This window comes from Pseudophryne corroboree, chromosome 7, assembly GCF_028390025.1.
Source record: "Pseudophryne corroboree isolate aPseCor3 chromosome 7, aPseCor3.hap2, whole genome shotgun sequence".
Classification (NCBI taxonomy): Eukaryota; Metazoa; Chordata; class Amphibia; order Anura; family Myobatrachidae; genus Pseudophryne; species Pseudophryne corroboree.
Window position 1 is genome coordinate 425,585,838 of NC_086450.1, and position 27,874 is coordinate 425,613,711.

A 27,874-nucleotide genomic window follows, 5' to 3' on the forward strand; every position below is an offset into this window, starting at 1 on the left:
TCGCCAGCAACGACGTCATCGTGAGACCGGCCTATCCCCAGACAGTGCCGTGCTAAGTCGCGGGCACTGACGCTGCTGGCTGCTCTTCTATTGGCAGCGACGGGGATGAGAGATGGCTACCGGCGGCCCGGCGAGAGCAGGCGAAGAGCCCGGGGAGGAGGAAGAAGAGGAGGAGGAGGCCGGCGAGGAAGAGGAGGATGAGTACACCTTCTTACCGCTGGTGCACGACATCATCAAGTGGTAACTACCGCCGCCCGTTGCCGTCACTGCGTATGCGCTACTTCCCTGCGTCTCATCGTCCTGTGCCAACACCGTGTGGGGCATTCTCTGCACTTCCACAGGCTAATAGTGGGTGAGACTACAAGTCCCAGCGTCAGTACATACAGCAGACGGGGTCCTCTAACTAAGCTCAGTCTCAGTGAGGCGAGTCATTGCCTCGTGTGTGTGTATGTATATATATATTTTGCAGTTAAAATGTCGACTGTCAGGATACTGGCATTGTGGATACCGACACTGAAATTCCAACAGCTGACAATACCGACATCCGAAATCCCGACGCACGAGGGCTATTCCCACTTGTGGGTGTCCCATAGTGTGGAAATATATCCTGTGACAAGCCACCGAGCCTGCAAGGGGACTGTTAGCGCTCACCCCGCTGCCGGCATTTTGGCGGACGGAATGCCGCTTTTAGTATATTGACCGTTGGCATCCAGTCCACTGGTAAATCGTAAGTATTCCTAAAACAAATGTCACACTGGGGATGGCCATCAATTGTCTATGGTTTTGCCATCAGTGGCAGGGGTCTGATGGTGACACGGCATTCGCTCCCCCCCCCCCCCCCCCTGCCCGCCGGGCTCCTGTTGCATAGTCCCACCTTCCCCTAATTGGTCTGCTTCTATCACATGTCACCACTAGTGACGCCCAGTTATGGTTTCCTGCTATCGATGGAAAGTGACCTTTCAGTGACCGTCCCTACTGAGCTCACCTCTCCACTCCATACTTGCCTAATTTATGAAGGGGAGGTCCAAGCTGCAAATGTGTGGGCTTAGTGACACAACTTGCATATCAAGGGCCCACCCACTTCAGTAAGTAAGTGGGTGGGTGGAATCAGACATTATCCACTGTGTCGGCAGCTGCCTCTGTGGGATGAGCCGCTGTCCGTTCGTGCAGGTCTCATGCCCACTGTCTATGGGGGGTCATTCAGCATCGGTGCTAGGCGTGTTCTGTGTATAAACGCTTTGCCATACTCTGATGCAAGATGGTGCAGATTTGCAATTCCTTATAAGCTTAAGAGCCATACACACTGGCCGATACCAGTGAAAGACATGAACGATCTCGTTCATTAATGAACGAGATACCGTTCATATCTTTCAGTGTGTAGTCACCAGCGATGAACGATGCGCGGCCCCGCGCTTGTTCATCGCTGGTTTAAACATGCAGGCCAATATCGTCCATATTATCATGCATTGCTATGGAGCCGGGTGACGGGGGGGAGTGAAGAAACTTCACTCCCCTCCCCCCCCCCCCCCCCCCCCCCCCCTGCCGCCGGGTCACCCGTCTGCCGTATCGGCGGTCGAGTCTGTAGGGCCCTTTACTGACCAATCTTTCATGATTGATTGGTACTTGCTGCACAGGGGCTAGCACAGGTTTCTGACAATGGAGATTCCATGTTTCCTACTAAATGAAATTTCTGCAGCGGGGTACGCTGGTATTCCACAGGGAATAACATCGGGGTGTAGAGTTGGATCTTGATCCGAGGCACCAACAGGCTAAAGCTTTGACTGTTCCCAGGATGCCTTGCACTGCCTCCTCTATAACCCCGCCTCCAGGCACTGGAGCTCAGTCTTGTAAGTTGGTGCCTGCAGTGCAGGCAGCTAACAGGATGGGCTGCTCAAATTTTATTTTCTAATACATTTTTAAATGTTCCATTTGCATGATAATTTTGAGCATATGGAGAACTATTATACCCGGAAGGAGTGATTGAAAAGAAACTGCTACATGATTGAAATCACATATGTTTATGTGAGTATGGTACGTAATGTACTTATCTGCTGTCTCTCTTTCATAATCTAGAGAAGGTGATGTCTTTATTAAACCTTTGCACGAGGTGTTCCTGTTAAAAGATACCTTTATGTGGGAGACTCTTCTGTATATTGTGTTAGTATGGTACGTCTGTACCTTTGACCATAAATCACGCAGTGTTTCTGTGGAGCTTTTGGAATTTCGGATGGTACAATTTGGAATACTACACTATGGTTCCTTTTTTGTTGTTTGTATTTCTCTTCTGAGGCATTGTCGACAAAGAGAAACTGAACATCTGTATAGGAATCTTTATGAAAACAAAAGGACTCGTATATGGACTTATCACATGCTAAGTACTTTTATTCATTCCTATTTTGAAATGGGATCGAGCGCCCATTCTGTAATTTTTTTCTGTAAGTGTCCTTCATATATTATCACAGCCTCCCATTATATTCAGGAGGCGGCCTCTGATGCCGGTGTCCTGGCGGGCCAAAGCGTCTACTACGTTTATTCTGGCTCGCCGGATTCTGTTGTTGCGGTCCTGGTCTGTGGATCTGGACTCTAAAAAGACCTTGGAGGTTATCTCTTTTAAGGAAGACATCCTTTTTTGGGAAGATCTGAAAAAGATTGTTGCTGACTTAGCGTCTGCTAGAACCGCATGCCTGCCGAGTACTAATCCTTAGGCTCCGAAGGCTAAAAGTACCACCTTTCGTTCCTTTCGACCACCAAGTAAAGCAAAGGGTCAGGCGTACCCGAAACAGGCTCGCACTTTCAAAACCTCCAAGCCCAAACCTAAACATTCCTGGGATGCCCGTCAGCCTGCTTCCAAACCAGATAAGCCTGCTGCATGACTGGGCGGGCCTCCTCCTGGGGGATCCCAGGGTGGGAGGCCACTTCTGCGGTTTGCTCAGGTATGGTTACAGACCACTTCAGACGCCTGGGTAAGGGAAGTCATCACTCACGGATACGCCATCTCTTTCAAGAAACGTCCCCCTTTGCCAGTTTTGCTCATCAAATATCCCTTCGGATCCGGTGAAAGCAAAAACTCTCCATTTGGTGGTACAATCCCTCCTGGACACAGGAGTGGTAGTGCCGGTGCCTCTGGCTCGTTCAACGCTGTTCCTAGTTCCGAAACCGAATGGAACTTAATGGCCCATTCTCAACCTCAGGTCTTTGAACAAATTTGTAAAGGTTTCCAAATTCCGTATGGAAACTCTTCGCTCTATTGTTCTGGCCTTGGAGCCCAAGGATTACATGGTATCCCTGGACATTCAGGATTCTTACCTACATATACCTATTGCCATGTTGCATCACGAGTACCTGCGGTTTGCTATTGGCAACCTACATTATCAATTCCAGGCCTTGCCTTTTGGACTGGCCACGGCTTCGAGAATATTCACCAAGGTCATGGTGGTTATGACTGCTCTGCTTCACCGTCAGGGTATCAGGATCCTGCCGTATCTCGACGACTTGTTGATCCTGACAAACTCCCCAGAGGTTCTCCTGCTGGAACTGTCAGTCCAATTCCTGCAAACCCACAGGTGGCTCATCAACTGGAAGAAATCCTCCCTGGTCCCTGCTCAGCGCATGGTGCACCTGGGGGCATTGTTGGACACACACAACCAACGGTTGTTCTTGTCTCCGGAGAAGGTCCTGAAGCTTCGGGACAGGATAAGATACTTCCTTTCTCGTCCAAGAGTGTCGATACACTCGGCGATGCAAGTACTAGGCCTCATGGTGTCTGCTTTCGACATGGTAGAGTACCCTCAATTTCATTCCCGCCCTCTGCAGAGGTTAATCCTCTCCAAGTGGGACGGCATGCCTCACCAGGTATGATCTCCTTGACTCCGGAAGTTCGTCTGTCACTTAGCTGGTGACTTCTGGATCAACAATTGAGCAGGGATAGTCCCTTCTGGATCTCCAACTGGGTCCTTCTAACGACGGATGCCAGTCTGCGGGGTTGGGGCGCGGTGTTGGAGCATCACTCTCTTTAAGATTGGTGGACCAGGGAGGAATCTCTCCTCCCGATAAATATTCTGGAGTTGCGGGCAGTTTTCAGTGCTTTGGAACTGGCCCTGCCTCTGGTACAGAACAGGCCTGTTCAAGTACAGTCGGACAACGCCACCACGGTGGCGTACATAAATCATCTAGGCAACACTCGAAGCCGCATGGTGATGTTGAAAGATTCTTCGATGGGCAGAACGCCATCTGCCAGCCATATCGGTAGCGTTCATTCAGGGAGTCCTCAACTGGGAAGCGGACTTCCTCAGTCGTCAGGACGTACACGCCGGAGAGTGGAGCCTTCATCCAGAAGTATTTCAACTCCTAGTGGACAAGTCGAGCCTACCAGATGTAGACCTGATGGCGTCTCAACACAATCACAAGGTTCCGGTCTTCGGAGCAAGGACAAGGGATCCTCAAGCAGCGTTCGTGGACGCACTGGCAATTCCATGGACCTTTCTTCTGTTATACGTGTTCCCTCAGGTGTCACTCCTGCCCAGGGTAATTCGGAAGTTCAAGCAAGAAGGAGGAATGCTTCTTCTACTCGCTCCAGCGTGGCCCAGACGGCATTGGTTCTCAGACCTGCAGGGTCTCTCGATAGAGCGTCCTCCTCTACTTCCTCAGCGCCCAGACCTCCTCATTCAGGGCTCCTGTGTATACCAGGATTTGGTCCGACTGGCTTTGACGGCGTGGCTCTTGAAGCTTCAGGCCTGAGGGCCAAAGGTTTTTCTGAGGCGGTCATTCAGACGATGTTGAAAGCCCGCAAACCGGCTTCGGCTCGGATTTATTATAGAGTCTGGTCTTCTTACTTCACCTGGTGTGCGGCTAAGAATTATGATGCATACAAGTTCAGTACTACCAAACTTTTGGCTTTTCTGCAACAGGGCCTGGACTTAGGCCTTCGTCTGGCCTCCTCAAGGTTCATATTTCGGCCTTGTCGGTATGGTTTCAGAGAAAAATTGCGTCGCTATCTGACGTTCATACCTTCACTCAGGGTATTTTACGGATTCAACCTCCCTATGTTCCTCCTGTGGCTCCTTGGGATTTGTCGGTTGTTCTAGATGCCCTGCAGGAGTCTCCGTTTGAACCTCTTGAGTCTGTGGACCTTAAATGGCTTACGCTTAAGGTCTTGTTTTTGCTGGCTGTTGCCTCTGCTAGAAGGGTTTTAGACTTGGGTGCCTTATCCTGTAGGTCTCCCTTTCTGATTTTTCACCGTAACCGTGCGGTTCTTAGAACTCGCCCTGGTTATCTACCTAAGGTGGTGTCATCTTTCTACCTTAACCAAGAGATTGTGGTTCCGGCCTTTGGCCCTCATTCTGAGTTGATCGCTCGCTAGCTACTTTTAGCAGCCGTGCAAACGCATAGTCGCCGCCCACGGGGGAGTGTATTTTCGCTTTGCAGGAGTGCGAACGCCTGTGCAGCCGAGCGGCTGCAAACACATTTTGTGCAGAACAAGACCAGCTCTGTAGTTACTTATTCTGTGCGATGATTCCTGCGACGAATGACATGGTAATGACATCCGATACCCGCCCAGCAAACGCCCGACCACACCTGCGTTTTCTCTGACGTCCTAGTGGATGCTGGGAACTCCGAAAGGACCATGGGGAATAGCGGCTCCGCAGGAGACTGGGCACAAAAGTAAAAGCTTTAGGACTAGCTGGTGTGCACTGGCTCCTCCCCCTATGACCCCCCTCCAAGCCTCAGTTAGATTTTTGTGCCCGAACGAGAAGGGTGCAATCTAGGTGGCTCTCCTGAGCTGCTTAGAGTAAAAGTTTAAATTAGGTTTTTTATTTTCAGTGAGTCCTGCTGGCAACAGGCTCACTGCATCGAGGGACTAAGGGGAGAAGAAGCGAACTCACCTGCGTGCAGAGTGGATTGGGCTTCTTAGGCTACTGGACATTAGCTCCAGAGGGACGATCACAGGCCCAGCCATGGATGGGTCCCAGAGCCGCGCCGCCGTCCCCCTTACAGAGCCAGAAGAGCAGAAGAGGTCCGGAGAATCGGCGGCAGAAGACGTCCTGTCTTCAATAAGGTAGCGCACAGCACCGCAGCTGTGCGCCATTGCTCTCAGCACACTTCACACTCCGGTCACTGAGGGTGCAGGGCGCTGGGGGGGGGGGGCGCCCTGAGACGCAATAAAAATACCTTAGATGGCAAAAAAATACATCACATATAGCTCCTGGGCTATATGGATGCATTTAACCCCTGCCAGAATACATAGAAAAACGGGAGATAGGCTCCGCCCCCTTATCGGCGGCCTTATCTCCTCAGCACACTGGCGCCATTTTCCCTCACAGCTCCGTTGGAGGGAAGCTCCCTGGCTCTCCCCTGCAGTCACTACACTACAGAAAGGGTTAAAAAAGAGAGGGGGGGCACTAATTATGCGCAGTATTAAAGATACAGCAGCTATAAGGGGAAAAACACTTATATAAGGTTATCCCTGTATATATATAGTGTGCTGGCAAACTCTCCCTCTGTCTCCCCAAAGGGCTAGTGGGGTCCTGTCCTCTATCAGAGCATTCCCTGTGTGTGTGCTGTATGTCGGTACGTTTGTGTCGACATGTATGAGGAGAAAAATGATGTGGAGACGGAGCAGATTGCCTGTAATAGTGATGTCACCCCCTAGGGGGTCGACACCTGAGTGTATGAACTGTTGGAAGGAATTACGTGACAGTGTCAGCTCTGTATAAAAGACAGTGGTTGACATGAGACAGCCGGCTACTCAGCTTGTGCCTGTCCAGACGTCTCATAGGCCGTCAGGGGCTCTAAAGCGCCCGTTACCTCAGATGGCAGATATAGACGCCGACACGGATACTGACTCCAGTGTCGACGGTGAAGAGACAAATGTGACTTCCAGTAGGGCCACACGTTACATGATGGAGGCAATGAAAAATGTTTTACACATTTCTGATAATACGAGTACCACCAAAAAGGGGTATTATGTTCGGTGAGGAAAAACTACCTGTAGTTTTCCTGAATCTGAGAAATTAAATGAGGTGTGTGATGATGCGTGGGTTTCCCCCGATAACAACTGATAATTTCTAAAATGTTATTGGCATTATATCCTTTCCCGCCAGAGGTTAGGGTGCGTTGGGAAACACCCCCTAGGGTGGATAAAGCGCTCACACGCTTGTAAGGGCTCTACCCTCTCCTGAGATGGCCGCCCTTAAGGATCCTGCTGATAGAAAGCAGGAGGGTATCCTAAAATGTATTTGCACACATACTGGTGTTATACTGCGACCAGCAATCGCCTCAGCCTGGATGTGCAGTGCTGGGTTGGCGTGGTCGGAATCCCTGACTGAAAATATTGATACCCTAGATAGGGACAGTATATTTTTGCCTATAGAGCATTTAAAAGATGCATTTCTATATATGCGTGATGCACAGCGGAATATTTGCCGACTGGCATCAAGTCTAAGTGCGTTGTCCATTTCTACCAGTAGAGGGTTATGGACACGACAGTGGTCAGGTGATGCGGATTTCAAACGGCATTTGGAAGTATTGCCTTATTAAGGGGAGGAGTTATTTGGGGTCGGTCTTTCAGACCTGGTGGCCACGGCAACAGCTGGGAAATCCACGTTTGTACCCCAGGTCGCCTCTCAACATGAGAAGACGCCGTATTATCAGGCGCAGTCTTTTCGTGGACAAGCGGGCAAAAGGTTCCTCATTTCTGCCCCGTGACAGAGGGAGTGGAAAAAGGCTGCAGAAATCAGCCAGTTCCCAGGAACAGAATCCCTCTCCCGCCTCTGCCAAGCCCTCAGTATGACGCTGGGGCTTTACAAGCAGAATCAGGCACGGTGGGGGGCCCGTCTCAATGAATTTCAGCGCGCAGTGGGCTCACTCGCAAGTAGACCCCTGGATCCTTCAGGTGATATCTCAGGGGTACAAATTGGAATTCGAGACGTCTCCCCCTCGCCGTTTCCTAAAGTCGGCTTTACCGATGTCTCCTTCTGACAGGGAGACAGTTTTTTGGAAGCCATTCACAAGCTGTATTCCCAGCAGGTGATAATCAAGGTACCCCTCCTGCAACAGGGAACGGGGTATTATTCCACACTGTTGTGGTACCGAAGCCGAACGGCTCGGTGAGACCGATTCTAAATCTAAAATCTTTGAACACTTACATACAGAGGTTCAAATTCAAGATTGAGTCACTCAGAGCAGTGATTGCGAACCTGGAAGAAGGGGACTACATGATGTCTCGGGACATCAAGGATGCTTACCTTCATGTCCAAATTTACCCTTCTCACCAAGGGTACCTCAGGTTTATGGTACAGAACTGTCACTATCGGTTCAGACGCTGCCGTATGGATGGTCCACGGCACCCCGGGTCTTTACCAAGGTAATGGCCGAAATGATATTCCTTCGAAGGAAGGGAATTTTAGTTATCCCTTACTTGGACGATTCCCTGATAAGGGTAAGATCCAGGGAACAGTTGGAGGTCGGTGTAGCACTATCTCAGGTAGTGTTGCGGCAAGGTAATGGCCGAAATGATATTCCTTCGAAGGAAGGGAATTTTAGTTATCCCTTACTTGGACGATTCCCTGATAAGGGTAAGATCCAGGGAACAGTTGGAGGTCGGTGTAGCACTATCTCAGGTAGTGTTGCGGCAGCACGATTGGATTCTCAATATTCCAAAATCGCAGCTGGTTCCGACGACTCGTCTTCTGTTCCTAGGGATGATCCTGGACACAGTCCAGAAAAAGGTGTTTCTCCCGGAGGAGAAAGCCAGGGAGTTATCCGAGCTAGTCAGGAACCTCCTAAAACCGAGCCAAGTCTCAGTGCATCAATGCACAAGGGTTCTGGGTAAAATGGTGGCTTCCTACGAAGCAATCCCATTCGGCAGATTCCACGGAAGAACTTTCCAGTGGGACCTGCTGGACAAATGGTCCGGGTCGCATCTTCAGATGCATCAGCGGATAACCCTGTCACCAAGAACAAGGGTGTCCCTCCTGTGGTGGTTGCAGAGTGCTCATCTTCTAGAGGGCCGCAGATTCGGCATTCAGGACTGGGTCCTGGTGACCACGGATGCCAGCCTGCGAGGCTGGGGAGCAGTCACACAGGGAAGGAATTTCCAGGGCTTATGGTCAAGCCTGGAGACATCACTTCACATAAATATCCTGAAGCTAAGGGCCATTTACAATGCTCTAAGCTTAGCAAGACCTCTGCTTCAAGGTCAGCCGGTGTTGATCCAGTCGGACAACATCACGGCAGTCACCCACGTAAACAGACAGGGTGGCACAAGAAGCAGGAGGGCAATGGCAGAAGCTGCAAGGATTCTTCGCTGGGCGGAAGATCATGTGATAGCACTGTCAGCAATTCCGGGAGTGGACAACTGGGAAGCAGACTTCCTCAGCAGACACGACCTCCACCCGGGAGAGTGGGGACTTCACCCAGAAGTCTTCCACATGATTATAAACCGTTGGGAAAAACTTGACAGGTATTGCGCCAGGTCAAGGGACCCTCAGGCAATAGCTGTAGACGCTCTGGTAACACCGTGGGTGTACCAGTCAGTGTATGTGTTCCCTCCTCTGCCTCTCATACCCAAGGTACTGAGATTGATAAGATGGAGAGGAGTAAGCACTATATTCGTGGCTCCGGATTGGCCAAGAAGGACTTGGTAACCGGAACTTCAAAAGATGCTCACGGAGGATCCGTGGCCTCTACCTCCTAAGAAGGGACCTGCTTCAGCAAGGACCCTGTCTGTTCCAAGACTTACCGCGACTGCGTTTGACGGCATGGCGGATGAACGCCGGATCCTGAAGGAAAAAAGGCATTCCGGATGAAGTCATCCCTATCCTGATCAAAGCCAGGAAGGATGTAACCGCAAAACATTATCACCGCATTTGGCGAAAATATGTTGCGTGGTGCGAGGCCAGTAAGGCCCGACGGAGGAAATTCAACTGGGTCGATTCCTACATTTCCTGCAAACAGGAGTGTCTATGGGCCTGAAATTGGGGTCCATTAAGGTTCAAATTTCGGCCCTGTCCATTTTCTTCCAAAAAGAACTAGCTTCAGTCCCTGAAGTTCAGATGTTTTGTGCCTCCAGTGGCACCTTGGGATCTCAATGTAGTTTTTGGGTTCCAAAAAGTCACATTGGTTTGAACCACTTAAATCTGTGGAGTTAAAATATCTCACATGGAAAGTGGTCATGCTGTTGGCCCTGGCCTGGGCCAGGCGCGTGTCAGAATTGGCGGCTTTATCCTGTAAAAGCCCTTATCTGATTTTCCATTCGGACAGGGCGGAATTGAGGACTCGTCCTCCGTTTCTCCCTAAGGTGGTTTCAGCGTTTCACCTGAACCAACCTATTGTGGTGCCTGCGGTTACTAGGGACTTGGAGGACTCCAAGTTGCTAGACGTTGTCAGGGCCCTGAAAATATGTTTCCAGGACGGCTGGAGTCAGAAAATCTGACTCGCTGTTTATCCTGTATGCACCCAACAAGCTGGGTGCTCCTGCTTCTAAGCAGACTATTGCTCGTTGGATTTGTAGTACAATTCAGCTTGCACATTCTGTGGCAGGCCTGCCACAGCCAAAAATCTGTAAATGCCCACTCCACAAGGAAGATGGGCTCATCTTGGGCGGCTGCCCAAGGGGTCTCGGCTTTACAACTTTGCCGAGCAGCTACTTGGTCAGGAGCAAATACGTTTGTAAAATTCTACAAAATTGATACCCTGGCTGAGGAGGACCTGGAGTTCTCTCATTTGGTGCTGCAGAGTCATCCGCACTCTCCCGCCCGTTTGGGAGCTTTGGTATAATCCCCATGGTCCTTTCGGAGTTCCCAGCATCCACTAGGACGTCAGAGAAAATAAGAATTTACTTACCGATAATTCTATTTCTCGTAGTCCGTAGTGGATGCTGGGCGCCCATCCCAAGTGCGGATTGTCTGCAATACTTGTACATAGTTACAAAAATCGGGTTATTGTTGTGAGCCATCTTTTCAGAGGCTCCTCTGTTATCATGCTGTTAACTGGGTTCAGATCACAGGTTGTACGGTGTGATTGGTGTGGCTGGTATGAGTCTTACCCGGGATTCAAAATCCTTCCTTATTGTGTACGCTCGTCCGGGCACAGTATCCTAACTGAGGCTTGGAGGGGGGTCATAGGGGGAGGAGCCAGTGCACACCAGCTAGTCCTAAAGCTTTTACTTTTGTGCCCAGTCTACTGCGGAGCCGCTATTCCCCATGGTCCTTTCGGAGTTCCCAGCATCCACTACGGACTATGAGAAATAGAATTATCGGTAAGTAAATTCTTATTTTTCCAAACACTCCCAGAAAACGGTCAGTTGCCATCTAGAAACTCCCATTTCTTGTCAATCTCCCTGTGTTCGCCAGTGCGACTGAAAGGGTCGCTAGAACCTGTGCAAAAGCACGATGCTCTTTGTACCCATACGCCGCACGTGCGCATTGCGTCTGCTGAACAATTGTGCAAGGCTGGTACGTGGTCCTCAGTGAACACGTTCATTAGGTTCTATGCCTTCTATACTACCGCCTACCAGGATGCTTCCTTTGGACGCCGGGTTCTTATACCTGCTACGGCGCGGCCCCTCTCATGAGGAACTGCTTTAGGACATCCCCGATGTTTCCCTGTGGAAACCAATGTACCCCGCTGCAGAAAAGGAGATTTATGGTAGACTTACCATGGTTAAATCTCTTTCTGCGAGGTACATTGGTTCCACAGGGCGCCCACCCTGACGCTCCTAACTTCTATGGGTTTGTATGGCATTAGCCGCTGGTCCCTTCTCCTGTCATGAGAATGTGGTTCTATGTGACTAACATCTACCTTCTCTTTTACCTGCTCCTGCATTGGACTGGTTAACGAAACTGAGCTCACAGTGCCTGGAGGCGGGGTTATAGAGGAGGCCCCAATGCATCCTGGGACAGTCTAAAGCTTTAGCCTGTTGGTGCCTGGATCAAGATCCATCTCTACACCCCGATGTTTCCCTGTGAAACCAATGTACCTCATAGAAAGAGATTTAACCATGGTAAGTCTACCATAAATCTCCTTTTTTTAAAATAAATAAAAATAAAATAAAGATTTTGTTTTTACATTGGTTTTCTGCTTTAAAATTGACTTGCCAGCAACACACGGCAGATTTCACCCCTTTTATGGGCCAAACTTACATTTAGGCTCTTGGTTCACCAGGAAAAGGTGCCATTGTTGAGGCACGAGGTACAGATTGCCTAGTGACCTAATGATTTTGCTAGTTCATAATGAATTGATCAGTTGACTGTTGGTTCAGCCCACAGAATGGCTGTTTCCGTGGAGTCTAAAGGGCCCCATACACTTATGCGACCACATGTCGCAGGCGATCACTCTGGCAGGATCGCCCAAGATTACCTTGTATGCTGTCCTTTTGCATATGATGTATCCTGGGCGATCCCAGCCATGCCCCCAGGTCGGACCTGATTGAATGTGCTGCACATTCAATCTGGAGGATCCGATCCGATGCTTACGGGAACGCTCATCGGATCGGAAACACCTCCAAAATGCCCGATTTCATCCGATATATTGGGCCGAAATCGGATGAAATCGGGCATTCTCGCTCTAGTGTATGGGGCTTAAGACTTTTAAGACCTAAAGTCACACACCTATGTTGGATAGAGAAGGTTTAAGTCTAATTCCCAAAACTGTGATCAGTAAATGGGGAACAAAACTTTGCCAAGGAATTGTCCTGTTTATAATAATACGCTGGTATAATAAGTAAGTTGTAAGTGCCAGTGTGGACCTGGCATTTCATTGTACTATAGAGGTCATGAGTTCTCAGTATGACCCAGTGTAAATTCTTAGTTGGGAACACCTCACCAACAGAGATTACTAACTGTAATATAGCGCAGCCTCGTAGCAGATGCCCAGAATACTTATTATAAAGGCAATCTTCATTGTAATGCAATCTAAGTATCATTTTGTAATAATTAAACATTCCCTACAGCTTGGCAGCAATTATTGTAAGACATCTGCACCTCCCTGTACTGTTGTAACAGGTGTTGACCTCTAGCTCTCCTCATTAGCTGTTCACCACTCTATCTATCTATCTATCTATCTATAACACACACAACTGTGCAAAAATTTTAGGCAGGGGTGAAAAAATGCTGCAATGTAAGACTGCTTTCAAATATAGACGTGTTTAATAGTTTGTTTGTAAATTGACAAAATGCAAAGTGAATGAACAGAAGAGAAATCTAAATCAAATCAATATTTGGTGTGACCACCCTTTGCCTTCAAAACGGCATCAATTCTAGGTACACCTGCACATGGTTTTTGAAGGAACTCGGCAAGGAGGTTGTTCCAAAACAGCTTGGAGAACTAACAACAGATTATGTGGATGTAGGCTTGCTCAAATCCTTCTGCATTTCTCAGCATTGAAGCACAAAGAAATGGGCAGAGTTGAAGACTGTAGACGCAGTGGTCGGCCAAGGAAACTTAGTGCATCAGATGAAAGACATATCATGCTTACTTCCCTTCAAAATCGAAAGATGTCCAGCAGTGCCTTCATCTCAGAATTGGCAGAAACCAGTGGGACCCAGGTTCACCCATCTACTGTTCGGAGACGTCTGGCCAGAAGTGGTCTTCATGGAAGAACTGTGGCCAAAAAGCCATACCTTCGATGTGGAAACAAGGCCAAGGACTCAACTATGCATGAAAACATAGGGACTGGGATGCAGGAAAATGGCAGCAGGTGTTCTGGACTAGTGAGTCAAAATGTGAAATATTTGGCTGTAACAGAAGGCAGTATGTTCACCAAAGGGCTGGAGAGTGGTACAATAGTGAGTGTCTGCAGGCAACAGTGAAGCATGGTGGAGGTTCCTTGCAAGTTTAGGGCTGCATTTCAGCAAATGGAGTTGGTCAGAATTAATGGTGTCCTCAATGCTGAGAAATACAGGCAGATATGTATCCATCATACAGTACCATCAGTCTGATTTGGCTCCAAATTTATTCTGCAGCAGGACAACGACCCCAAACATACAGCCAAGATCATTAAGAACTATCTTCAGTGGGGGGTGTGGCCTGGATGCTGAATGAGGAAGAGGTGTTATGCATGAGCTCCCAGGGACCTGGGAGATTATAATAAATAAAAGCCTCCTCACCCTTATTTATAAACCCTAACCACCTGGATCGGCACCCTGTACCTGTGGAGCGGGCGGTGAGCCGGTGCCGCGGAATCGGGGAGCCGGTTTACTGGCTCCTGCGGATTGCGGCCCTCTCGCTGCTCTGAAGCCGGGGCCTCGATTTCCACACATCCCCCGGCCACGTGGATCACCCTCCCGGAACGCCTGTGGAGTCGGCCTGGACCTTATCCCCTACGCAGACATCTCCACGGACTGCCTGGTGCTGATCTCCGTCCAGCGAGACTCGTCTGCTGCCAGAGTGGAGCCGGGTGACACACTGCAGGGTCCGGACGGCGGCCATCTTGGGGACGGAAGAAGAGGAGAGATCCGGCGGTGACCGCAGGAGGACGAGCGGAGGCTCCCGGCTTGCGGACCCGACCGCATACAGGTGACAGCGGCTCCGTCCCCCCCTCCCGCGAGCTCTGACCGCGCACCCGTCCACCGCTGCTGCGGCTCCGTTTCCGCCCCCCCCTCCTGGCCTGTCGGAGGAGTTGAGGCTGCCACCCGCGTGCCTGGTCTGGCTGCAGGAATTATTAACACTCGCTGGGGTGAAAGCTGCCCCGTAGCTACGGGTAACCCCCCACCCCTGCAGGCTTACACTGGACATAGGGGGATATTGTGAGGCCCCTCCCCCGCTGCGAGTCGATCCACGGCTGTGAGTGGCTGGCTGGGCGGTGGAATTGATCGGCGCTGATTCCTGTGACCGACGGCCACCCAGCCTCCACAGCACTCTATCTGCAGCGCTGAGACCGTGGGGCGCGGGTCAGGGAACGGGACGGGACCCGGCGAGGCGAGGGTGAAGCGGAGAGCACGTGGCCCCCAGAAGCGGGGCTCCTAATTTGGCTCCTCACTGTGCTGTGCCATATACTGAAGTGGGCACACGTTCTTTGCTCAGGTCCCGCAGCGCGACGGCTGGTCACTGGCTGGTCCGTGACCGGGCGGACGTGCCCTCCCCCTTCTTCCACCTGGTTGCCGGGACCGACACTAGGGGGGGCTACCTACCCTACTCGACAATGCCGGCTGTGCCTCACACTTGATTTCTACTTACTCTGCCCACCACCAGATGAGGTTCATATGATACCTGCCTTACACTAAATCATTCTGCGGCCAGGATGTGATTAGGGCCTTACAACGCATAATAATTATAAAGCCTCTGGAAGCTGTTCCCAACCTATTCCGTGACCGGGTCAACAACTCAAGTGGACCGATATTGCTCCTGGACATCTATCAGCTCTGTCATTCCGCCATGTCGCAAAAGAACCGCAAAACACCTGCCCAAGCTAAGCCTAGTATCCTCCGAGCCTGGGAGAAAGCAGGTGCTACATCACGAGGCTCCCCCTCTGTGGACCCCCAGTCGGATGCCGATGACGACCCTTCACCAAAGTCAGGTCTTACGACCCAAGATGTAGTGGCAATCGTCACTAAGACCATCCAAACGGAAATGAGATCAATCCTGACTGAATTTAGAACTGAACTAGCTGATCTCGGCACCCGCACAGATACCCTGGAACGTAAAGTTGATGAAGTCTGCCAGTACCAGGTGGTGGTCGAACAGGAGTTAGCGGAGATCCGTGCGGACATAGCCCAGCAAGAGGATCACTTAGAAGATATGGACAACCGGAACCGCCGGAATAATGTCCGGATCCGTAATATTCCGGAGAGCGTTCTTATGGAGGGCCTCCCGACTTTTCTGGAAGGCCTACTGCAAACCATGATCCCCGAGGTCCCGAAAGACTTCCTCCTTCTTGATAGAGCACACCGAGCTCTCCGCCCACGCCCACCACCGACCCAACCCCCAAGAGATGTCATATTGCGGTTCCACTATTACAAAACGAAAGAGAAATTTATGACTGCGGCCCGGGATCATCAAACGGTTCTCTACTCTGGAACCCAACTGCAGATCTTCCAGGACTTAGCTCCTTCCACGCTTCGAAAACGCAAGGACCTGACCGTCATCACTAGAGTCCTTCGGGATAACTCCATTAAATATAAATGGGGTTTCCCGTTCCAGCTCCATGTCACGAAAGATGGTTCTCATCACTCGATAAAGACGCCCTCCCAGGGATACGATTTCCTCAAAACCTTGGGCTTATTTGAGTCTCTTCCTGATGAGATCCGAAAGCAACTTCCGGTCGCCTCCCCTAAGAGACCTGGGGCTCCTGCCTCCGAATGGTCTACTAGATGAACGAGCGGAATTCCCCCACCGGATCAGTAGATATACTGGATACTGTTTATGGACCCTCCCCATGTTTATTATCATAGCGACTTACTGATGCATTATCTTACATGTTAAGTCTCCTTGATTTCCCTAATTCAGTATATTGGGTTGTTTTTATCTTACTCCAACATGGCGTTAAGTGGCGACTCTGTCCTGGGGGTGGCTGGCCGCGCCCTTGGGGATGGACGGGCTCTCCGTCTGTTCTGCTCCGGGGGGCGGTGTGCCCCTCCGGACCCGGTTTGCCTATTCCACGGATATAGCTATTTTCATGCTGCTCACAGCTTTCATAAGAACTTGATACATGCCCACCCACTCTGGTTCTCACCATAGAGAAATGGGCTATTTGGCAACTAAATATTCTCTTGATCTAATTAATATGTTACACTAGTTTTTCATACTTCAGTCTATACAATATTATTTCCCACATAAAGGTTTAGCGACTAGATCGATTGGACGTGGTCTGGGCCTCCTGTTTCTCGGTTCAGAGTGGTCCCTCTTTCCTTTGCTGGTTTCGTGCCTTGAATTGGAAAGGCTAATCTGCTGCTAGAAGTGGAGGGACCGCTCGGACACCGACCCTGGAGGTGACGATTACAGATACTGTTGTGGTTAAGTACTGCCATTGATCTATGTATACAATGTGGTAGGCCACATTGGTGTTATAACTTAAAGTGCCTTGGTTGAATCTACGTAAATAAGCACAGTAATGGTCAATACGAATGATGATAGTGGTATTCTCTCTTTTCCATTTACCCCTATTTTATTACCTGATCTGAACTTCCCGCTCCCCTTCTGTCCTGGCCCGCGGAATGTATTTCCTCCTCCCTACACTCTCCTATATGTTCCTCATCATCCTTGTTATGTATTACTGTAGATATGATTCCACACCCCGAAGGGGCTGCCCGCTTGGTGCTCGCCCCTCCTTACCTAGACCCAACCCGTTTTTAGGAAAGGGTCTAGCCCTACAGTTCGTTTTCACGTTCTCTTTTACCTGTTACTACTCTCTTTACCTCCCCTTTTTCATGCCCCAAGGCCGACCATGTCCAGAGCTGCCTTTTCTATTGAGCTGTTCTGACCTTCAACCCCCATGACTTTGAAAGTTTTATCCATTAACGCCAATGGCCTTAATTCCCCGACCAAGCGTTCCATGGCGTTTCAGTTTTTTGCCAGGCAAAAGGCGGATATCATATTCTTGCAGGAAACCCATTTTAAGACCCCTCACCCCTCCCTAAGCTCCAAACGCTATCCTCACGCCTTCTACTCCACAATGTCAACTAAACGCAGAGGCACTGCCATTTTGGTTCATCGTGACCTACCCTTAGTTGTTCAGGACACAATCTGTGATGACCATGGCAGATTTGTGATTCTTTCTGGCTCCCTTAATCAAACTCCCATTACTTTGGCATCGGTTTATGCTCCAAACATGCAGCAGGGTTCCTTCTTTAGGACGTTCTCTGACCACCTTTCTAAACTCTCGAATCCCTGGGTCATTGTGGCCGGAGATTGCAATGCTACAATGGATCCCCATCTCGATAGATCCCGCCTAGGTGCTGAGCCCTCTCCTCACGCCAAATTATCTAAACTCCTTCAGACATGTGTCACCGCGCACAATTTATATGATGCTTGGAAAACACTTTACCCCTCTGCTAAGGGCTATACACATTACTCCCCACAACACGATATATACACTCGAATTGACTACGTTTTTGTAGACAGGGACTCCACCCAATCCCTGCTGGGAGCCCAGGTGGTTCCGACCACCTGGTCCGACCATTATGCGATTCTGCTTGAACTTGCTTGCTCCCATAGACCTCCGACTTCCCGCAAGTGGCGCCTTAATGAGTTCCTACTTCTTAAACCTGATAATGTGACTCGAATCGAGGAAGCGATTCATCACTTCCTAAATGATAACGTCTCCCCTGACATATCGCCCACAATACTATGGGAAGCTCACAAGGCGACACTGCGGGGGCTCCTTATTAGCCTTACGTCAACTCAGAGGAAGGTTGAGTCTAAACGGATCGCGGATCTAGAGACTGAATTAACATCGATGACACTCCGACATCAGCGTTTCCCCAAACGTAAATTATACTTAAAGATACTCGCCCTGAAAGGGCAATTATCCCAAATACTCACAAAGAAAACGATCAAATCATTATTGTGGATCCGTCAAAAATTCTATGAAAAGTCGGATAAGGCAGACACACTACTAGCCCGGCGACTGCGCGAAAAACGCACGCTCAATCGAATCCTGGCATTGAGATGTCCTGACGGATCCACAACGAATGACCCTAAAGTGATGGCTTCCCTCTTTCAGGAATATTATGCTTCCCTCTATAACCTCCCTTCTGAGGCCGCTACCGACCCACATTATATAACAAATATTCAACACTATCTTTCCTCTTGTCAATTACCGAAATTATCCGTAGCGGACCTTAAGTTACTCAATGGTCCTATAACACATGAGGAAATTCTTCTTACAATCGGGCAGCTTCGTCGCTCCTCCGCACCGGGTCCGGACGGATATACTGCCATATATTATAAGAAATTCTCTCAAGCCCTTCTCCCTATGTTACATTCGCTATTCAATTCACTGATGGAGGGGAACTCTCTCGACGCAGCGACCACCAGAGCCAATATTATAGTTATTGCCAAACCTGATCGAGATTCTATGGAACTAAAAAACTATAGACCCATATCGTTATTAAACACAGACTTAAAGCTATTCGCCAAAATCCTAGCTAATCGGCTCGCCCCTCATCTTCCCACACTGATACATCCAGATCAAGTAGGCTTCATCCCCAATCGTCAGGCTGCTGATAATACTAGGCGCCTTATAGATCTCATTCACCTCTCCCGTCGGGACGCCACCCCAACTTTGGTGGTTGCCCTTGACGCGGAGAAAGCCTTTGATAGAGTAGCCTGGCCTTTCATACAGCAAGCCCTTCAGGCAGTGGGTATCCAAGGCCCATTTTATAATGCCATCACCTCGCTATATGTTAACCCTTCAGCGTCAATTCTAGTTAATGGCCTCACGTCCTCGCCTCTGCCTATCAAAAATGGCACTCGACAGGGATGCCCACTTTCCCCCTTGCTCTTTGCTCTAGTTATGGAACCACTGGCGGCGAAAATCCGTCTGAACCCCAATATCTCAGGTATTCTGGTGGACAACCATGAATATAAAATCGCACTGTATGCAGACGATGTCATCCTGACTTTGACCGACCCACACAAGTCCTTACAACAGCTTTTCCAGGAGATCCACACATATAGCTCCATTTCAAACTATAAACTCAATGCAGACAAAACAGAGATACTAGATTTACATATCCCCCCACAGGATCTCAGAACTTTACGTTCTTCCTTTGCCTTTAAATGGCAAAATACTAAACTTAAATATTTAGGCATCTACCTAACCAAATCTTATTCATCGCTATACGCTGCTAACTTCCCACGGTTGATAGCTCAGTTTAAAACAGATCTTACTGCCTGGAACAAATTCTTTATTTCCTGGTTTGGTCGCATAGCAGCAGTCAAAATGAATTTGCTACCACGGATATTGTACTTATGGCAAACCCTGCCTATTCACATCCCAGTCAAAATATTAAAGAATTTACAGCGAGATATATCTAGCTTTATATGGGCTGGAAAGAAACCCAGGGTTAAGATACGGCTATTACAACAACACCGCTCGGAAGGCGGTCTTGGCGTACCAGACCTTACTCGATACTACCGAGCCACACACCTGGCTTCGTGTGTCCTATGGCACTCCCCTCCAGCACAGAGAACATGGGTGTGTATTGAGGCACAATCTCTCCATATGTTCTCACTCTCAACCCTGCTATGGTGCCCACCCCGCTCTCGACCCGCCTCTACTGCTCTCTTGCCGACGGTGCGCTTTTCCTTGTCAGTGTGGGATTTTTGCACTCGCTTTTATCAACTCCGATCCCACAACCCTTACCTAACTCCTTTATGGAACAACCCGCACTTCCCACCGGGTAATAATCACTCAGCATTTCATCATTGGACTACGCACAATATTCTTTTCCTTCAGGACATCGCCCCTCTTTCCTCATTCCCATCCTTTGAAAATTTACAATCCCGCTACTCGCTTCCTCACTCGGTATTTTACCAATTTTTACAAATTAGACACCTCTACGGAACACTCCCTAAACCTACCAACCCCATCATAGCTACCCCTCTAGAAACATGGTGTTGTGGCTCTCGCCTGACGAAGGGACTCCTTTCACGTATATATCGAGTGTTACTGTTACACAATATCCCCCCCAAGGAGAGTCACGAGTTGGCGTGGGAGAGGGAGGTGGGGGAGACCTTAACCGTAGAGGAATGGGAGGATATTAGACAGGAAATTACCAAAAGCTCTATCTCAGTACGTATAGCCGAAAACTCATATAAATTGTATTATCGCTGGTACCTGGTCCCTACTAGATTACACTCTATTTATCCAACGTGCTCGGACGAGTGCTGGAGATTATGTGGTTGCAGGGGAACCTTGTTGCATGTTTGGTGGTCTTGTCCAACTATTCGCCAATATTGGAGACAAATTCATAAACTGGTTCTAGAGGTTACGCACTTAACCATGCCAGACTCACCCTTATATTCACTACTTTCCCGCCCCATCCCTGACACCTCGCGCCACCAACGAGTCTTAATCAAACATATTCTGAACACGGCTAAATGTCTGATAGCGTCTAATTGGAAATCGGTGGCCCCTCCTACCATGACCGCTACTATTAACGCAATTTGGTTCACATATAAGTTAGAGCGAATCACTGCTTCTCTTCGAGACTCCCCACTCTCTTTCACTGAGACATGGACGCCATGGACCTTACACTTTAACGCTGAACCACCATTGACAACCATTTAACATCCAATACCTAGTGTCTCATTCTATATGACTGATGCTGATTGGTTGGGATATTAACTAGACCCTATCTACAGCTGAAATTTGCACCCATCGGTAGCTCGGACCGGCCGACCTTTCTCTCTCTTCTCCCCCCCCCTCCCCCCCTCTTCATACTTTCTGCTTCACTTACCCCTTCTATTAACTCTAATGGATAGTTGTAGCGTTTAGGTAATCTGTCTACATGGAGGCAAGCCTGGCAATTGCTTATTGATATGTCTATTTAATGCCCCCCCCCTCCTGATTATAATATCTCACTTGTTCCTTATCAGCCTTATATTGTTACAACGTTGTATCTACTTGTTTATATGCTTATATAATCAATAAAACGTTATTTCAAAAAAAAAGAACTATCTTCAGTGTAAAGAAGAACAAGGAGTCCTGGAAGTAATGATATGGACAACACAGAGATCATCAAGTCTGTTTGGGATTATGTGAAGAGACAGAAGGATTTGAGCAAGCCTACATCCACAGATCTGTTGTTAGTTCTCCAAGATGTTTTGAAACAGCCTCTCTGCCGAGTTCCTTCAAAAACTGTGTGCAAGTGTACTTAGAAGAATTGATGCTGTTTTGAAGGCAAAAAAGGCGGTCACACCAAATACGGATTTAGATTTCTCTTCTGTTCATTCGCTTAGCATTTTGTTAATTGCTAAAAATTAATTATTAACACTTCAATCTTTTAAATCGGTCTTACTTTGCAGCATTTTTTCCACGCCTGCCTAAAACGTTAGCACAGTACTGTGTATATATAATTTTATTTTCTGTCTTTGGTGTTTTCTTCCTAGGTGTTGTATGTTAAATACACTCTTCTGGAAAGTGTATCTATCTCTTACATTGATACCCTTTGAAGTGTGTGTTGCCCTCTTTTAATCATTATATGTCTTTCATATCGTCAGATAAATGTCCAATTTTACATTTCAGAAATAAAAAGCAATTTAAAAGTGAAGGCGACACCCACTTAGGATGTTTAAATGTAAATCAAGGTAACCGATAAATATACCCCTTTTCACGCTGAAGCCCCGTCTCCGACTTGTGTCCAACCCGAGATACTGAACGTGAGTTGGAGTCATAGCTTCAGCTATACTTGTCAATTTACCTACAATCAAAATACCGACATTTAAAATGTCGACGGGTCAAAAAGTCGACATGAGTTTTTCATGATTTTTTTTCCATTGAAACCGACTTGTTCATACTTTACCCTCCCAGTGGACCTGGAGAGGAGCGCAGCGAGTCATGCAAGGGTACACGGTACACTTATACTGTGTCCATGTTGACCCATGTCGACATACAATGGAAAACTTTTTGACCTGTCGACATTTTAAAGTCGGTATTTTGACCATGTCTGTATTTTAAATGTCGAGATTTTGACTGTCGGTCAATGGTTGTCTGTGTTTTGACTGTAGGTATTTCGTACTAAACCCATTTTCTTACCCCTTTCACGCTGCCAGATGATCCTGGGTCCTCGGTGTTCACATGGGAAGCTTAGAGATGATGTACTCTCCAAGCGCTCCTGAGTCTGACACTCCGCAGCCTTTTAGGCATGACCCGAGTCATGTATGACCAAGGTCTGCCTTTCGCTCTGCAGCCGCCCAAGGTTGTACCCGGGAATAACTCTGTTTGCGGCCCGGTCTACTGACCCTGGGGGAGACCCATAAACCATGGTCCATGTCAACCTTTTCACACCAGGTCGGAACCCAGTCAGCTCTGCGTGAAAGGGGGTATAGGATAAACTTTGGATACACTCTTAGAGAGTGTATCTAACTCTATAGCAATGAAATGAAAAACATTGCTAATTTACGGATCCCCCTGCAACAAAAAAATCTATAAAGATTAAGATACATTATATTACAATCGATGTGTGACTTTGGCTGTGTGGAACTACAAGCCCCAGCTGGAAAACCACAGGGCCAGTGACGGACCGTTCAGCACTCGGGCCCAGTCCCTTATTTGTCTGCTCTCACAGCTGTTCGGGAGCATCACAACAAGCCAGCACGTTGTCTGCTACCAACTCACAGGTGACTGGAATTATATTTATAAATATGAATCCGTGCTCTGAATAAGTCGCCTTTGCGTAGGCCTCTAAAGAATGCATATGAAAGACAATAGTCTCCATCTGGCGCCAGATCTCTATCTAGATCCTGGTTCAGGCGGCGTAGGATAAACTTCTCACTACAAAAACAAGCGAGGTTTACATCAGTGTAAAGGCAGAGCTGTATCCGGTAATCTGCAGCGATGCCGTTCCCCGTACAGGACCAGACATGGCGATAAATGGATATCTTCAGTTAAACACCTTAATGATCCAGATTACCCGCTGCCTAAACATTGCATTATCCAGAAATGAATTTCTAAGTGAGAATCTCCGGCTGTATAATCACGTCTCCGATGCATAGATGATTTATCAAAACAGTGCATATAGTATTCTATTATTGCATCACCTGTTTGGAGTGGTTGGGACTTTTTACTGCTTTGTGACCAGATTTGTGCTTCCCTGGCCACAATGGTGTAATTACTCCTACGACGGATTATTACTATTGTGCAGCAGCAGGGATACAGCTGGTGCCAGTGCGCACTGATAATGAGGGCTAAAGTACCAAGCACACAGGGGCGGTCTGGCGCGCAGATTCGTGCAATTCGGCCTTTGGCCAAATATGCAGCCGACTTGCATTTATCTGTACACCAGCCGCAGTACGTTAAGTGAAAACTGTAGGAGGATACGAGGCAGTTAAACAGCGCCCTCTGCAGTAGCAAACGCAGGATTTCTAGAGGGGGGTTTAAAAATTAAGTCTACAATCTACCACCCATTGGGCTTTTAATACACTGGATACAGTATTAATATTTAACACTACAGATGGTCTCTAGTATAGGCTGGTGGTCAGGAAAAGTTAAACATACCATAATAAATTCATGCACAAACATAATAGAACCAGTACTGCACTTTCTAAACACACATTCTCCCACCTCATGATAAGGCTCCTGTCTCCTCTTCTTGGCAGCTACTTTCTGGTCAAGTGCACTTATTGAGGACTCATATCCACACACACAGCAAGCTTGGTGGAAGAAGCTGCTGCTACCACTGGGCATGTGCAGCAGCTCTGCTCTGTCCCTTAAACTGCAGCTCTAGTAACCGTATTTTATACCATTTCTATTATCATAATTTGAGTCACTTGCCAAGAAGAGGTGGGTTTCTGGACAACCAAAAACCCCCCCTGTGTTTGCCTATGCTCTGGTAGTGGATGACCCCTTTAATAACGTCAGACAGCTGTGACTTTATGATTGGAGAACAGCCTTGTTCTAAGACTTTCCTCTCTCTCGCTCTCTCTCTCTTTCTCTCTCTCGCTCTAGCATGGACAAAGACAGCCAGGATGTTTACCAGGAGCTAAATGAGCTGAAGAACAAGTTCCAGGTGATGAGGAAGCAAATCGGCAACATGCCCGGGATTGATATGAGTCCAGAGCAGCAGCAGCAGCTTCTCCAGAGCCTGCGAGGGCAGGTGCAGACTAAGAACCAGCTGTTGCAGAAGTACAAGGGTCTCTGCATGTTCGAGATCCCCAAGGACTAGACTGCTGGACACAGTTGTTAACATGAGTCAAGCGGCGGTGTCAGCAGTCACTGCCGATCCATCGCGCTCTCTGTCTGGAACAGGTGCTGTCATTTAGGAGAACAGCAGATCATAGAGTACAGCTCCTCCGGGTGCGAGGTCTCAACTCACAGCGTACCGCCAGGGCTTAACCCCTCAACAGAGAATAAATCTGCAAACTGAGACGCAGCCCATTGCACCGATAGCAGAGCATTGCAGAACTATTGGGCTGAACCTGCAGCGTATGAACACTGTCCTATTTATATTTTGTATGTATGTATTGTTTCAAAGTACACAGGGCAAAGTGCCTGTAAACTTGTGCTCAGTGTGTCTCAAGCTTTGGATGTTTCATGCTGTGATCTAAACCATCATTAAGTCATCTCTCATATGAGGTAATTAATGGGTGTTGTACATCGATGGAGGTAATTTTCCCTTATGGATCTAAATGTGACAACGTAGACTGCCTGCTGTATCTGAGATATCTTCAGTAAGGATCTTTACACACTGAAGCAGCTATACTGACAGAAAGGCTGGTAGTTCTGGATATATTTTCAGTCAGTTGTGTTCCACTTTAAGGGCTGACATTAAGCTAGACAAAGTGTAGGTGGCCATTTTGCGGCCTTTATACATAAATATATTATGAGCATTCAGCCAATCCTATCACTAGGAAACATCACTAAGGCACAGTGTGACTACTTTTCATGAAGGCGACCATTAATCCTAAACTCGCGCCAATATCCGTCGAGCCCAAGCAATGGCCGTCTCTGCCATCTTCTCTTACAGGGTACACCTATAGACATTGAAGCCGTAGCAGCAGAAGCTAATGGGAGGTGTCGCTTTAATTTCTGTTTGGCACTCTTACCAGTTGGCCTAGCCCTATTTGTTAAGACGTCAATGGCTACGTTAATCAAGCATTAGTTGTATATAATTTACATGTCTTGGAATGAAAGTTCTTGGAAGAAATAGTACAGATAGCAGAAGAGCAGTGACCAGTGTCATTATAATGCAGTGAGGTAACATCGCTGTGTCTCGGGTTGAGCAGAGAGCCCAGGGTGGTTGGGTTCGGGCAAAGAGATGACTAATCTGCAGCTCTGGAACTACACTATGGACCCGAGACGTACGCCATTAGTCAGTGTGCATTGTTTGTAGCACTCAGTGTCTTGCAATGAGTGCTTAATGGCTCAGTGACGAGAGCGGAAAGTTGCATTGAGGGGGCCCTGTGGTGGGGGGGTGTATATCTAGAACATCAAATACCTCTCTAAATGTAGTTTCCATCTCACAGTAATTCATGGGCAGCGTGTGTAGTATTCAGTGATATTCAGCTTTGTATTCTTCCTCTCCCACTCACAATTGACCTCCACCAAAGGGTGGGGTAAGCATATTTATATCCGTTGTTTACTGTTATTATCTGTTCCAGCTGCTTCAAAGTCACCTTTATTCAATTCACCCATCTCTACATTTGTGGCTTCGCCCATAGTAAAAATTAATTCTCAATGGGATATACAGCAGCCAGTGGCCACATGCATAATTTTCACCCTGCATAATCCACTCGGGATCCGGATTGAAAGTCGACAATGTCTAGGTCGACCACTATTGGTCGACAGTAACTAGGTCGACAGGGTGTCTAGGTCGACAGGTCAAAAGGTCGACATGAGTTTTTCACAATTTTTTTCTTTATTTGAACCTTTTCATACTTAACAATCCACGTGGGCTACGATTGGAACGGTAATCTGTGCCAAGCGGTAGCGGAGCGAAGGCACCATGCCCGAAGCATGGCGAGCGAAGCGGTGCACTAATTGAGGTTCCCGGTCACTCTACCAAGAAAACGACACCAAAATAACATTAAAAACTCATGTCGACCTAAAGACCCTCTCGACCTAGACGCCCTGTCGACCTAGTTACTGTCGACCAATAGTGGTCGACCTAGTTACTGTCGACTTTCAATACCACACCCATCCACTCTAGGTTTGATTTTTTTTTTTACTTTTGTAAATCATGTTCCAGGGCACGTGTTGCACGGCGGAGGGGAAAGGGCCTGTAGACTTGATACAATGCAGTTCGATTCACTATAAAGAGGGAACTAGGAACATTTGCACGTCTAAGGCGTAAATGTAATACCCTGCGCTTGCAAGCTCTGGCGAGTTTCCGGCAAATCTGCCCAAAGTTTTCAAGGGGCGATCATTTAAAAGGCAAAACCAAGCTTATTTTGCCTTTTAATCTTTTTCCCCTTTAAAACTTTGGGCAGATTGGCCGGAATGTCGCCAGTGCCTGCAAGTAACAGGCTGTTCCATTTACCCCTATGTGTTTGAACATTCCCATGCAGAATCACCCAGGTTGTTTTAAATTGTCCGGCGGTTCTTTCATAAGCCATGTTCGTGCTGCGTGTTTGACGTGTAAGCTTACAGGCAGAAAGTCTTCTGAGCATAGGAGAAAAATAACCGTAACCATTTAACCAACACTGCCATTGTGATTTGTGAATGTGGCATTTCAGGATGAGCTGTCCTGTGTGCTGTATGTATGCCCATATGCGGGGGGGCATAGAAAAAAACACAACCCCCCTCTGCCAACCTCACATCCTCATGTCCTATACCTTTAATGCTGAGAGACCTCTGTGTATTCATTGTTACTGGTGTAAAATAAATTAAAGATGGTTATTGTGTCAATGATGAAGCTTGCACATTTGATACTGCACAGCCTTTTCCAGCGGCACCGGGAAAGGGTTAATCTGACTGTAAAAGTACACTAAGGTAAATCCTTATTCAGTGCTGCGAGTTTTGTTCTATAATCCCACGCCCAGCACAGAGAGAACCTGGGGATTACACTGAACATAAAAACCCCATTGAGTGTCCATTATATATTATATTATTATGCTAGTGGGAGTAACAAACGACCTACCGCTCTAATAGATTAATAATAATGATGGAGTGCGGGCGCGGGTTCCTGCACGTGGTGCGGCTTTTCTGCTCATACCATGACAGCACATGTTTAATGCAGATTTCTGCACCCACTCGTCCAAGGAGGAGTCAGAATAA

At 48.1% G+C, this 27,874-nt stretch overlaps 1 protein-coding gene across 1 annotated transcript; it reads left to right on the forward strand.

Annotated features, from left to right (window-relative positions):
- MED9 (mediator complex subunit 9) lies at nucleotides 1–27,505 on the forward strand. Its single transcript, XM_063934835.1, has 2 exons — nucleotides 1–240; nucleotides 24,608–27,505. Exons 1-2 carry the CDS (start codon nucleotides 113–115, stop codon nucleotides 24,822–24,824), a joined length of 345 nt encoding a protein of 114 aa, XP_063790905.1. The 5' UTR covers nucleotides 1–112; the 3' UTR covers nucleotides 24,825–27,505.
- Nucleotides 27,506–27,874: the final 369 nt, after the last annotated feature.